The following is a 14,592-nucleotide window of genomic DNA, read 5'->3' on the forward strand; positions in this document are numbered from 1 at the left end:
AAACTACCACAGGTGGAGTCAGACACAAAATGGGTGATGTACGTGTTGGCCCTGTCACATATGGTGTGGTGTCCCTGAAGCAGTCTCCTTTCCTCTGCAGACCAACTCCACAGGTCCTGGCCTACTGGACCAGGAGAAGGCCGGGCAGGAGCAGTGCCGGAAGATACAGCCAGCACCAAGCCCAAGCATTCTGAGCACGCTGCAGGGGATGGTACTGTGTCAGTTCCAGAAACTGTGCTCGCGACTCAACTGCAGATTGTGCGATTAACGATCTCCAAAGCAGATCACCAACACTTCCAGGACACCTCAGGCGCACACTGCTGACGGCAGCTGTGCACAGAAGACAGGACCCACCGCGACGGTGTGACTGACAGGCAGGCACCGCGACTGCACTCGATGGCCCGGGGGTCTGTGCCGGGCTGGGTGGGCCTGGCAGCGCTGCACCAGAAGCAGGGGGTGTGGCTCTTCCCCCCACCGCCATGCCTGCGTCGGTGACGCCTTCCCACACGGGAGAAGACAGCTGCCACCCAGAAGTCCCTCCTTTCCAAATGTCCTTGGCCCACAGCACAGTGTCTAACGGCCACCTCACCGTGGGGGCTGGTGTGTGTGCCTGACGCACCGTCTTCCCTCCCCCATCTCCAGCTCTTGGTCCTCTTTCCTTTTGCAAAAGGTCTCTCTCCCTCTTCCTATTATCTTTGATTTTGCTCCTCTCTTACATTTTAAAGAGACAACTTACTACAAAATATTTTGCCTTGAAATGACTCAAAAGTGTGACCCAGTTTGATGCACATCAGAAACAAAAAATATGAAAAAGATCACTTGATACTGAGAAGCTTCCCCTAGGATCAAGACGTGATGTGTATGCACCAATGTCCCACGATGCATTATTATTGTGTACTATGTATCACAAGCATGTATGTTTTTAAAAAGCCAGTACCTACAAAGAAAAGATCGCTCCATTCTAAGTTCAAAAGTACATTTATTTAAATGTGGGCAAGATATCAATACAAAAGAAAAGAGTATAAGAAATAAAAATAATCAAAGTACAAAACATTTCAAATCTTTAACATCCATAATTTAGATAGTAAGATCTTTATTTACACCATTTTATTTGTAGCTGAAATCCCATACAGTTTTGTGAAGACATTTAAAAGCCTGGCAAATGAATCATAAAACCTAATGTGGCCTCATAAAGTCATATAATACAAAACATAATTTATGTTTCATCAGAATAAAATTACACATCTCAATACGATGCACCGTGGGTATCCCATGTCTTCCTGCTTCCGTGTCTCCTCCCTGAGGACGCGGCTGGAAAACAAGCGCGCAGGCGGGCGGTGGAGCGCAGGCGCCTGCTCGGATCTGCGCGGCTCGCAGGGCGGGGCCTTCAGTTAAATTTATACGTGGGCTTGTTGAGGAAAACGGCTCTAAACGTGAGCCACAGCACGGAACACAGGCCTCCGCCAGGGCCCCCGCCCCCGCATCCAGCCTGTCCTCACCTTTAGTCCTCAGAACCAGCACAAACAAAAATCAAAGACAACAGAACCCCCGCGGACAGGGTCACTCGGCTGACAAAAGGCCAAAGCCAAGGCCCCAGACTGCTGGCACTGCCTTCAGCGAACACCTCCAATGCGCAAGCCAGACAGGTTCGAGGTCCCGAGAGCCCTGGCACCAACACCAGCCCCATGGCACCTTCGACAGCACCACGCCTTCAGACGTCCCACCGGACAGGCTGCCAGGCCCCTTTCAGGCTCAGCGTGGAAGAGGCCCTGAGATCACACAACACGCACAAATCACACACAGCAACACGCAGAGTAATTCCTGCTCCTAAAAGGAAGCGCACAAGAGAACAGGCTCTCATCAGTACAAACCGAGCGGCAGAGAGGTCTGGAAGATGCGAGGAGATCAGTGCTGCACAGAACACGCTCACAGCCTGTCTGCTTGACCTGGACAAGGTCTCTGTCCCCGGACGGCGAGGCCACAGGGACGCACACAGAGCCCGCCCAGCTCCGGGCCTGAAGGTGCGCCTGCTCTGCACAAGGGCCACTCCGGCAGGCGCCTGCCGCCCTGCACTGGCTGCCTCCAGCAGCTTAGACACCCTTCCCCCTAAAGGGCCCTCTCCCAAAGGTACCCCTAGGTCCTCTGCCTGAGAGCATAAACTTACACCCTTCAGGCTACGAGGAACTATGTGGTAAACTGAGCGGACCCAGTGCACGTGAAGGAGCCGGGGTGGACGCCGCTGTGTCCTTGTGCCCTGCACACGGAGCGGTCCGGCTAGGGCTGCGACTGCCGCAGCCGCGCCACTCAGCGCAGACCCTGACCTACTCGCCCCGCCCCGGGAGCTCACGGCCCTCCTTCGTGGAAACCGGGATTGAATACTGGTTTTACACAAGGATTTGTGAGGCACATTTTGCTTCACTATCGGCTGTTACACACAGATTAAAGGAGTACTCTTGATTTTTAATGATTATAAACAACACAAGAAACCTTATTTTTTCCTGATTGCATGAAACATAATAAGCCTAAGCATGTTCAAATGTCCTTCTAACGGCTGATCCTTGCCTGTTACCCACCAGTAAGACATGAATGACTAAGCGACTTATCACAGCGCGTCTATGAAGCCGTTTCATTTCCCTGGCCAAGCTCCAGAGCAGAGAATGCACACAAGCTACCCTGCACTTTGAAAACTACCAACTTAAAAACTAGCTGAGTATTTAAAGTATTTATTTTCGCAGTTATTTTCTATGTTACCTAATTGGGAAACCCTTAAACACCTATATTAGCAGACAGCACAGGTCCTCACCAGCTGGTCAGGGCTAACACTGACCTCGGTAAGCAAGAGCCACAGGTGCTCAAGGCCCCTCGAGCTTGCGCGTCCCAACACCAAAGGCAGGGCAGGACAGGGCAGGGCAGGGCTGGCGGCCACTATCGGACCCCAAGACCTGGCCCAGGGGCCCCGCACCCCCAGCGCACCTACTCTGTCAAAGGATATGACTCATAGTCCATCGTCTGTGTTAGCACTCCCGTTAAAACGAACTCTGCATTGTGAACATCTGAAAGGAACGAACACCAGAACCGTTAAGACAGACACACGCGTGGGCTGTGCGCGGCGGGGAGGCACAGCCAGCGAGCGCGTACCTATCCCTCTGGCGAAGTACTCCCGGCACAGGTGGAGGTCGTTTTCGCAGGATATCACGATGATTTCTGACAGACTCTAGGGAGAGGACACGCACTCATCAGTGACGAGAGGCGCTCGGGCAGGACCACGACAGCCGCGGGGTGTGCCCCGCTCCTCACCTTGTTCTGCTTATGCTCCGCGAGCTTGCGGAAGGACGGCTGCTTGGACAGCACCTTCCCGCCCGCACACTCCACAATCGCCTTCATGGTGGACAGGCTTGGGCAGATGCCAGGGGTGATGTAAAAGTATTTTGCCTGAAAGGAAAAGGAAAATACAGGTACTATGCTTTCAAGTGCTTTTAGCCCAGGGTTTTGACAAAATGTCTGATTTCCTGAAATTTCGAAGGTAACAGTCTCCTGTTAGTACTCCACCTAGAAAATCCAAGTACGGAAACATGGGAGTAACACAGTACTTTCGAGCATGATGCAAACCTGTGATAACAGGAAGGAACCAGATCTTGGGTTCCCAAAGCAAACAGCGCTCAGCAAACAAGCCGGCCTATTACACACTCATGTCACGACCTCCACACCACCTGATGTCGGCTCTGCACAACACCCACGAGGACTCACAGCCAATGGCCCGACAAGGCCCGGCTCTGCCTAAAGCCTTCTCCTTGTCCTTACTCTATTACTTAGACTCAAGCAGAGGTAGTGAGATCAACGCTTAAGATTTGATTCTCTAATGAGCTTATTCCTGTGTATGCAACAGTATTCTTCTTTTAAGCTGCTCATAGAAAAAAAGCTAAATAAATATTTGAAAAATCAGACTATTTTAGGTAAAATGCATGCTAATTCAATATTCCAAGTCATTTCTAATTCTTAAACGGGCTCCTTAGGAGAACTTCAAAGAACAGGTTATTGATTTACTCCACTCTTTGATACAAAAAATACTGCCCAACTATTCCAAGTCTCTCATCTAACAAATATTTTAAAACCTTTAGTTCTGAATTATGCAAAACTCAATTAACGTTTTTCCAGTATCTTCTCTAGCTGCACACACACTTACTGAGAACAGTGTGAGCAACATCGTTCAAAACCAGTGCAAAGTGAACTCTTACCTATTACATTACTCAAGCACAGCTCTCTGAATACCTTTATCTCTAACAGATCCGCATGTCTGATTTTTGTGCCAATCAGGCTCAGTAAAGAGCAGGGCCCAGGGGGCATGGGTTCCCTGGAGGAGCAGGTCCCTCGACCGGGACCACGGAGGGGCACGCAGTGGGCGCAGAAGGCTGACCTCTGAGCACCCAGCACCCTCAGGTGTGCCCTGTGAGCCTCTGCAGCATACCTTGAAGAGCGGAGAAAGGTGCGCCCGCTTCAAGGACTCCTCCAAACTGAAAGAGAAAAGCACTTCAGCCTCAGCATCTCGGAGGATGTAGTTCTGCTCGTCTAGAAAACAGGAAAGTGCAATCGTGAAAGTGCAGGCTGTGCAGGCACTGTGCGGCAGGTACCGCCACCCCTCTGGTGGCCCTCACCTGTGCAGTGCCCAGTGCCCATGCCTACATCTACCTGGGCAGTGCTGGGCACCTGTGCTTCACCATTACCCTTCGTTTACCTCCCCCTAAAAAGGGCCGGACCAGAAAGACAGGCAGACGGGCCTTCTCCTAGGTAAGTGGCAAGAGCCCTCCAGGGCCGGAAACTGAGGTACGCACGGAGAGCTGGGGAGGCTCCTCCACACCCACGGCTGCCCTTCGCAGCCATCCCTCCGCCACCAGAGCGAAGGGCGCCCCGCTCTCCTCACCATGGTCCCAGCTCAGGACTCCAAGCCCAAGTGGCCACCTGTACCACGTCACCACATGTGCTGCCATCATGCTGACCAACTCCCCAGTGCCAGGGGGCACATCAGCCCAAGCAGGCACATTTACCAAACTTTCCAATTTATCAAAAACCCGTTCCTTTTAAGTGGACAAAAACATGCATCGTTCAATCCCCAGCACAGAAAACAAAGCATACAGCAATCAGCGTTTGAGACTTCTGAGAATTCTCAATAAACTGGCTTTCAGTTCTCACGGCAACTTTAGGAAACATCCATGGGCCAGAAGTCACAGGACACAGGTCCAGCTGTGTTGCATCGGTGCCTGCCGCACAGACAGCCCCTCCTGCTCCGAGGTGGGACTGCGCTCCGTGTGACACACCACACAGCCCCCACAGCAGGGGATGGGGGGCTGGGAGCTGCGTCAGCAACAGGGTCACCAGAGGACACAGATTCAAGGGCTTGTGGGCCTGAACTATTTCTGCTGCACACTCTTCTCTTTAGAATCGTAAAACCGGGCCCACCCTGGGCATGAGCAGCAGTCAACTCACGAGAGAAATACTGAAGTCTGGTGACTGACTGCCGGAAATACAGTCAGGCAGGCAGCAAGTAAGACCGTGGCTGTATTTACAATGTTTCCCACTCTCTACACTGCACCTGCAACCTCACAACAAGCGCCCGCGGCATTGTGCGGCGCCTGTGGACACGGCGTCAGGAGCCTGGTTGCCGCAGGTTCTCACTCCCAGGCCCTTCCCGCTTCCACTCCCGCTGTGCAGGTGTCCCCTCAGCAGTCTGCTCCGTGACGCCCTGCACTGTGTTCTGTCTGTGCCACTGGCCAAGAACTCAGTGCTGTGGACACACTGGCGCCCCCCAGAGAGGTGATGAGGGCCGTGCTGCCCGACACAGGCTGTCGGGGCGCAGCCCCAGGTTTCCGCCAGGCGGCGGTTCACACCTACTGCTGGTCACAAGAGCCGACTCCAGCCGGGAGCCGAGTGCAGAGCTGTCTCCCCTCCGCTGACCTACTCTTCCACACTCCGCTGTCTCACACGGCCTGCGAGCTTAGGTTTGCTCCTGGTGCCCTGACACACAGCAATCTTAACTGTCTTCACCTTAGTCTTCAGTTCTCACCCGTAACATCAGACTACACCAGCTGAAAAACATGTCCGAAATATCCTCACCGAACAAGACTGACCTAATGACCACCTGTCCCCAGGCAGCTGGATTACCTGTGTGTGTGGTGCGTGTACCATGGGAACACAACAGCCAGGGCACACCACTGGCAGGACGCCACAGGCATATGTGACACTGCGTCACAGGCTGGCGAACCACATGCCCGCCCCACAGCAAGGGTGACAGGGGGTCCACATGGCCGTGTGGTTGGGGAAAAAGACCAAATCAACACGACTGGGAGCACGGACATGCACTCTCGGCCCCACCCTGCCCAGAGCAGCTTTCCTACTCTCTGAACTGCATCTGTAACCTCACAATAAGCACCTGTGGCATGTGTGTGGTCGCCTGTGGACACCGAGAGTCAGGAGCCCAGGGAAACATGCAGGGAACCTCAAGGTTCCTGGCAGAGGGGATGGGTGGACACCAACCCCACAGGCCCAGCTCATAGGCCATGTGGGGAGAACAGTAATGTGGAATCTGGGCTCACTCTGGACACAGTGTGTTTATCACCCTAAGAGAGACCTTCCACCACACACAGCTCTGAACACGCCACTTACACGATCGGACGTGGCCACTTTACCACCTGCGGAACTCACACAAACAGGGCCAGGACCTCTGTGCGCACTGCTCCATCCAAAGAAAGGCATAAACTATACTTGCTCTACCGCGAAATTCATTTTACAGCCACATTTCCAAATAAAAAACCACAAAGAGGGATAGAGAGCTTATTTCCCCCCAGTATCATTTAAACTACCACAACCTTTGTATTTCATGGTAAAATGAAAAGTATCAGTCAAAGGAATCCCCGGGGCATGAAATTCCTTTATAAACACGAACGAGTAACTACCACCCAGTCTAACAGCAACTGAGGACACACCGGGCAGAACCGCGCGGAGGTGGGGGCCGGGCGGGCGGGGAGCTCACCCACGAACTCCTGGCACTTGAAGCACTCCTCCAGCCACTCCGGCGTCACGATGTGCTGCACCACGGAGATGGCCGTCAGGAACTTCACGGTGCGCGTCACCTTGCTGGCGATGAGGTGGGTGCACTTCTGCGCGGACTCGGCCACCTCCCCACCCAGGACATAGAGCTTCTGCAGCCACAGCGGGGGGACAAGGCTGCGTCAGCGGGGGAGAAGCTCCACTGCAGGCGCAGGTCGGGGGCAGAGGCTACAGCGGGCCTCTCTGGGGCCGACTGTACACAAAGCAGGGCCCAGACAGGAACCTCCAAACGGGGGGCGAACACAACCGCTGAGCTGGGTTGCTGGACTACACTAGCATGCTATTTCCGTTTTTAAAGAGGAGCATCGAAAGAGGTTATAACATGGGCATACAAGAGAAGACCTCCTGAGAGCTATACTCACAGGTAGAAAATTGTACATTTGCAACAGCAGCACTTTGGCTGTTTCTTTTCCACAACCGTTAATTACAAGTAACCTGTATGGATCCATCTCATATAGGCAACTCAGTCTTGACCCCTCCACCGCCAAAACGACGACAAAACAAAGCCCCGGCGCCCCCTGTGCCGTCACTTTAGTCTGTTTACAACTCTGCCCCCACTTGTCATCTCAACAACTTCGCCCTCAGAACACACATCTGGACGCTGTGCCCAGCCCGAGAGCCAGAGGTCCTCCTGGAAAGGACACCTTGCAGCCTTGTGACGCTCCGGGCTGGGACGCAGCTCCCGCCAGTGCCTCAGAATCCCATTTTACAGTAACGAGAAACCAGGTATGACCTGAGCACAGAGCCAGGCGGAAGCCAGGTGATGACTGGTTACAGTGAGGAAGACACCAGCGGATACTTTGCAGATCTGCACCCTAACGACTACTGCAGGAAGACATTTCCAGGTAAGCGCTAGTTTACTAAGCACCTAGCCTGGAGTGAATATGCACAGGGAAGAAGACAGCTAAACATCCCCAAAGGCTGGGGTGCAGCTCAGCGGTGGAGTGTCTGCTAGCACGTACAAGGCCCTGAGTTTAATCTCCAGTACCACACACACACAAAAAAGGAACAAAACAAACATCTGTAAGGTGGACTCACACTTCACCTTAACGTACTGCTGCACCTGGCCGGGCTCAAATCCAGTGAAAAGTACCAAAGGTGTCAGCTCCGGGGTCAGCTTTTTGGTGGGAGGTGGTAGATCCTCAATTCTGTAAAATAAACACAAAACAGTGACGATGGTATTATTTTCTTCAACTGTTCTCTAGTAACTCAGAACTCAACAGGTGAACAACCACAATGGCTGAGACCCTGTGTGATTTGATGCTTAAGGGAACACAAGATGGACTCTCACGCAGTCACCCCAAGAATCTGAAACCCCCAAGGACGGCGCCCGCTGTGGATCTGGCTATGATCCAGTCTCCTATCCCTCATCAGTCCTGCCCAGCTGAGTTTGTTCTCAACTGGGTTTTAAAAAGGAAGAAAATACTAGTTTTTCTAGTTCACTGATTTTGATAGCCTGACTACCATAAGGGCCAGTCCCCCTCTTTCAGTACTGGGGATTGAACTCAGGGCCTTCACACTGAGCTACACACCAGCACTTTTTATTTTTTGAGACAGGGTCTCGCTGAATTGCTCAACCAGGCTGGGCTCAAATTTTCAATCCTCCTGCCTCAGCCTCCCAAGTGGCTGGGACTATAGATACGCACCTCCATACTCTGCCACTCTATTTTTGTGTCGAGTTTATAAAGTGACCCTGTGCGACTCAGCTGCTGCTCTCCACTGCGACGGTCACACTGACTCGAGGACCCAGGAGGGCGCACACTGGTGCCTCTGCTCCCTCTCCTTCATTCTCACCCCGACCATGGGACCGGCAAGCTGTTTCAGTGCATACAGGAGGCTGTTTGAATCAGACCTTCCCGTCTTTTACAGGGTGTGATCAAAACATATGGTGAGTGTCTCAATTTTAAAATATTTATTACAAGTAAGAGACACACTGCCATGAACCCTCCTTGCTTCAAACACACGTACCCCATCATTCCTGCCACTTTCTGCAGCAGCTCAGAAATCCTCTTCCCCCATGAGGCTGGATCAAAACTACAGTGAACGCTGCTGCCTAGCGCCCCCCGACTGGAAGGCAGCTCGTGAGAACTGACGCTGTGCTCTCTCCCATTCTATTCACCAGAGCTGGGATCATGCAACTTCTGGCTCTTCCTCGAGGTCAAAACGACCATGAGAGGTAAACATTCAGGACACCGAAGCAGCCAGGACAGCACAGCTAAAGACAAACAGGAAAGAGGACTCCAGAATGCCTTTATGAAGTGGCTGGAACAATGGGATAAGTGTGTTCAAAGTCAAGGGAGGGATTCTGAGGGGGATTGATGCTGATGTCTTTTATTCTAGCAATTTCTAAAATTTAAATATCTGACCCAGGAGTGGTGGCACACCCCTATAATCCCAGCACTTGGGAGGCTAAGGCAGGAGGATTGCTGCAAGTTTAAGGGCAGCCTGGGCAAAACAGTGAGTACAGATCCAGCCTGAACTCAACAGCGAGACCCCGACTCAAAAAAATTAATAAATAAATAAATGTACTTTTCTATCACACCCTGTACATCTCCCTCAACATTTTTCAACTCTTACTCTTTAAATCAGGTGCTCTAAAAATAACTTAAAGTTTACCTGCAGCAATCTGGTCACAGCCTTAAAAATGTAATACTAGCCAGCTGTGATGACTGACACCTGTAATCCCAGCACGCTGGGAAGCTGCAGCGGGAAAATAACCAATCCTAGCCCCACTAAGGCAACCTACTTACTGATAATGAGACCTTCAAAAGAAGCTAAGGAAAACAGCTGGAGACGCAGCCCAGCACAAGGCCATGAGCTCAGTCCTCAGGACCCCCACGAGATAGTAACTGCTCCTCAGTGCGGCTTTTCTGCAGTGTCCGGGACGTGGGGGTGAAGGAGAGACAGCGGGGAAGAGCAGGGACGAGGAAATGGTTACCGCAAAGGGCAACTCCGAGCTGTATTTCACCAGGCACAGCGTGGAAACAACGGTTCTCTAGAACCACGGTCCCGCTGTACTCTGCCTCACGCGCTGCCTTACTCGCTGAGTGTGGGACTCTGTGTGGACCTGGAGGCCGACCACGAGGCCAGAAGATGTGCAACTGCCCAACTGTGCAGGGCCGGCTGGACAGGCAGCAGTGCGGTGCTCACGGCGCACCAGAGGGGCCTGAACAGCCACACGGGGCGCTGGCAGCCCGGGGTCCGAGCGCAGCAGGCTCGCAGCGGCTGGCACAGGCTGTGCCTGGGGCTCCTCATGCCACAGTGGCTCCTGTTTTACACAGCAGCGGTTCGGGTACAGCCGTGATTACAGAAAAAATTATTTTTGTTTTATTAATAAAAAAGTAAGAACTCTGCTGGCCCTGTCTTTATCAGCTGTCCGTCTGCAGCAATGAGACGCACCACAGTGACGTGAAGCACGCACAAGGCCTGTAACCCACGGACCGTGCAAATGCTTAGACACTCTGTCCCGTCACCAGCGAGCCTCCAACACAGACCTGCAAAGGTGGCCGCTCCTACCTGGCTCTTTTGGAAGAAGGCGGGATGCTGGTTACTTCGCTCTGCTTTGGTTTGGGAGGTAATCTTACGCCCTGTAATGAAAATATTGTCCACGTTAGTCAGACCAGCCCCCGCCGCAATGCACCAGCTTCCAAGAGGTCGCTGCCAAATAAGCCACCTGCTGAGCGTCTGTAGGAACCACGCCCTGGGCCCCCAGAACTGCTCACTGCAGCACGGCCGGGACAGCACGGCCGGGAGCGAGGGGACAGGCCAGGGGCTCTGTGCAGCTCTGCCTCCCCTCCCCAGGCAGCGACCCGCCCGCTTTTCAGTGTCCTCGTCCTGTTCTTTCTGCGCCACACGTTACACACGCTGTGCTCAACCAGGAACCTCTCAGAACCATTTTTATTCCAAGTGCTTTGTCCTGTGCCCCCAACTTAAGATGTGAAAACTATGAGGACTGCAATTACATTGCCCTAAAAAGACGACCACTTCCTGAAACAGAAATGGCACTCAGCTGTCCCGGGAGACTCCACATGACGATCAGGGCAGCACTACCGGAGGAAGCCGGGCTGTGGCGCCCACTCCCTGTGCAGAAGGCGCTGGTGCCTAGCGCTGGAGCTGCTGGACAGGAGGACAGGGAAGAGGGCAGGGTGCCAAGGCCACATCCCAGCGGCTCCACTCTGCTCCCAGCCCTTGCTCGCTCCTGCCTCAGGCTGCTTCCAGAATGATGCTTCATCTGTCCACATGCGACTATCTGAACTGTTTGCTTTTCTCAACAATGTCTCGACCAGGTTAATTCACCCTAAGTACACACTATACTTTCTAAGTATCACTGCCACCTCTACACAACCAAAGCAAATGTACACATGCTTCCAACACGTGTGGACTCTCCTGGCCCTTTCAGACATGGAGGCTGAAGCTCCACAGAAATGTGCGGGACGGCTCACACTTCTGTCACCACCTTTACAAGAACACCGTGCCTGGACCTTGTTCCAGACCATGCTTCCACCCCCAAATCACAGCCCCCGCCCTCGGCAGCAAAGGCAGAAGCACAGCAGGATGGGTAAAACGGTGAATTGGGCCTCGCTGGCTCTATTATTTTCAGCTTTTAATACACAGCCAGCAGGGACCTTGACATGCAGAACCCTGACAATTTTAGAATATCCGCCAAGTGGGATGGCAGGAAGAACTGATGATCACTTTACCGGCTTGACCTTAAAAGTTATTCTAAAATTTCTCTCATCTAAATGAACCAGGAGAGCAGGTCCATTTGCTGATGTGTCATAGCTGGTTGGTAATGTTTTGTTAAAATACTAATTAGAACGAGCAGTTTAAGTCAGAAAAAAATACACGTATGACCACATCATTAGCATGAAGGAAACAGACAGCAGCCATGCAATAGGGCTCCTGGAGAAAATGGAAAAGTCAGTCTCCTGTGTGTGCGTGTATCTGTGTGTGTGTGTGTGGCAGGCAGTGTCCCATCAGTGTGTGTGTGTGTGTGTGTGTGTGTGTGTGTGTGGCAGGCAGTGTCCCATCAGAGCCCAAATCCAGCAAGCATGGGCCTGGAGACTGGCACCCAAGGGGCAGGGGGAGGAGGCGGCCAAGGGTCCGGACCTCCTTTAGATCCTGCGGCCTGGAGCAGCTTACTGTGGCCTCCTCATCCAGTGGTTCTCAAAGTTCTTGCCTGTTCTCCAACCCCTGAACAACCACACAGTTCTCCAAAGCAAGAAATGCTCCGCACAGACAGATGTGAATGACAGGCCATCACCAGCGATCAGGACAGACCTAGGGCTCACTAGGCATTATTTTCTGCCAACAAAAAGACGGTAAGACACAGCCTTTGCTTTTCATCACAACAATTTTATCTGGTCACTGGTAAGACAGTTTTAATTTACAAATACAAATCTCCAAACATAGCCTTGCTACATCTGAATGGCACAGTAATAGCCAAATGGAGGCAACTGATGTTACATACCATCAACAGCTCTGGTGACACTTTCAATGGAACTCTCCACGCATCTAGAAATAGAAACAAATTATTTTTCACAACACACTGTTTAGATACAAGAACCTTCTTCTAAACGCCTCTTCCGGGATTGGTGACCCTAGACACACGTGGCTTTTCTCCAAACACCGAGCAGGGCTAAGGGCAAGCGCCATGCTTAAGTTTCAAAGTGTTCCCGGGGGAAGAGGGATAACAGGGAGCGCCCATGCTTCACAAACATGAAGCAGCACTCTGGACCAGCAGCACCTCGACACCACAGGGCTCAGGGCCCCACCATGTGTGGTGTGGTCCAGGCCTGGGCACCACAGGCTGGCCTGCCCGCCATGCACCACTTAGGATCTGAGGCCGACAGGAGGGACCACACCATGCCTAGGGACTGGCACGCTCATCCCGTGGGAAGAGCAGTCACAAGGCCAGGGCAGGCTTGGAGTGGACACCTCTGACAGGCTGGCCCTCCACAGCTGCTTCCAAGCTGGGACAGACCAGGGAGGGGCTGGAACACAGACAAGGCTCGAAAAGAGGAAGGGCTTCTCTGGGTTAAAGACATCGAAAGCAGGGTGGGCTCCCTCAAGAGAACACCAGAGCCTGCCCTGATGGCCTTCTGCAAATAACGTCCAACTCCAGAAAGGCAAAACGGAAGGGCCATGCTGCAGTGCCCACTAGGGAGGGCCCCGGGGGAGCTGGGTGATGGCAAAAGGCCAACGACAGTGGCACAGGGACGCCCAGGATGCAACAGCAAAGCCTGCCTGTGACCAGGGAGACACTGACCCCTGGGGAGCACGCATCACTGCCCAGGGCCAGGACACTGCCAACAAGGCACCTGGCCCGAAGGACCCACTCCAGCCTCTTCGTGTCCTTACCACGCCAAAAGCCCACCGTGCACAAACAAGGGCCCAGGGCCCAGGGCCCAGGGGAGGGAGGATGTGGGAAAGAAACAGCACACAGCCAAGAAGCAGCCAGAAGAGCAGATCCCAGCCTGGCGTCCGCACCAGCAGGGCCCCACCCGACCCCACCTCCAACAGCAGGGGGTGCCGCCTACCCAGCAGGTTCAGCACCAGGTGCTGCGTGGGCGCGAAGGGGTCCTGCAGGTTGAAGGCCGTGTACCGCCCGTACTGGACCTGCCTCAGCGCCTCGAAGTTCCCCAGCAGGATGTCCCCCAGCCACTGTGCATTCACGCACGGGATCCTCCACTCTTTGGCCTTCTCGTACTTCAAACCACTGGGTCTGTTTTTGGGGAGCAATCACATTTATTAGACCGCTGCTGTCTAGACTCGTATTTATTGTCAACAAAAGCCAATGAAAACCTCTCGCATCACAGAAGTGGCAGGTGTATCTCAGCAAAGCTACAAGTGACCCCGCTGGGGGGCCAGGATGCTTTGGGGCTCAGACTGGGCAGGAGGCCACCAGCCAGGCCTGCTGTGACCTCACGCTGGGGACAGACCCCCACATTCATTGACGCTCCACCCACTCAACCGCAGCAGCAGTCCAGACACTTCAGGTATTTCTGTTAACGCGGCTCACCGTGAGTATCACACCCACTCTTTTAACAGACTAACACCCCCACTGGGACTTTGGCCATAAAACTAAGATGTCTTAAGAAAGAGAAGGGTTGGAACAGCCACTCTGCCACGTGTAACCTTAGGACGGAAAATGGCCTCGGAGCGGGCTTACTCTCTGCAGATGAGCACTGTGTTGCTGCGGCACAGGTAGCCCGTGTACTTGGCACCCGCCAGGTACGCCATCAACTTTAGGTCGTCCCTGTCGCTGTCCACAAACCCAGTCACCGAGATGATCTGCAGGCAGACAAGAGCACACGCGGCTTTTAAAAGGCGTGCTTCCCCAACTTTGCAGTTGTTCTGTGTACCTTTTTCTTGTTATCTCTTCGGCGCTGCAGGAAATACTTGGTGCCAGCATGCCTGAGTGGCAAGACTAGAATTTTACTAACCATATTACACACAGAACCTCACAGGAAGGACAACTAAACATAAGAT

The 14,592-nt window shown here is 53.1% G+C and overlaps 1 protein-coding gene across 1 annotated transcript in view; it reads right to left on the bottom strand.

The window, feature by feature from the left end:
* Nucleotides 1-987: 987 nt before the first annotated feature.
* Paxip1 (PAX interacting (with transcription-activation domain) protein 1) overlaps nt 988-14,592 on the bottom strand; it is a gene marked incomplete at its 5' end in the record, with an annotated part of 42,343 nt that continues 28,738 nt past the window's right edge. The window contains 11 exon segments of the mRNA XM_013504635.1: nt 988-1,403; nt 2,993-3,053; nt 3,139-3,214; nt 3,298-3,432; nt 4,466-4,566; nt 7,025-7,193; nt 8,147-8,249; nt 10,618-10,688; nt 12,572-12,615; nt 13,641-13,825; nt 14,273-14,394. Coding sequence (XP_013360089.1) covers nt 1,388-1,403; nt 2,993-3,053; nt 3,139-3,214; nt 3,298-3,432; nt 4,466-4,566; nt 7,025-7,193; nt 8,147-8,249; nt 10,618-10,688; nt 12,572-12,615; nt 13,641-13,825; nt 14,273-14,394 — 1,083 coding nt within the window.

The sequence above is a fragment of the Chinchilla lanigera genome, unplaced genomic scaffold (genome assembly GCF_000276665.1).
Source record: "Chinchilla lanigera isolate Chin_1 unplaced genomic scaffold, ChiLan1.0 scaffold00090, whole genome shotgun sequence".
Classification (NCBI taxonomy): Eukaryota; Metazoa; Chordata; class Mammalia; order Rodentia; family Chinchillidae; genus Chinchilla; species Chinchilla lanigera.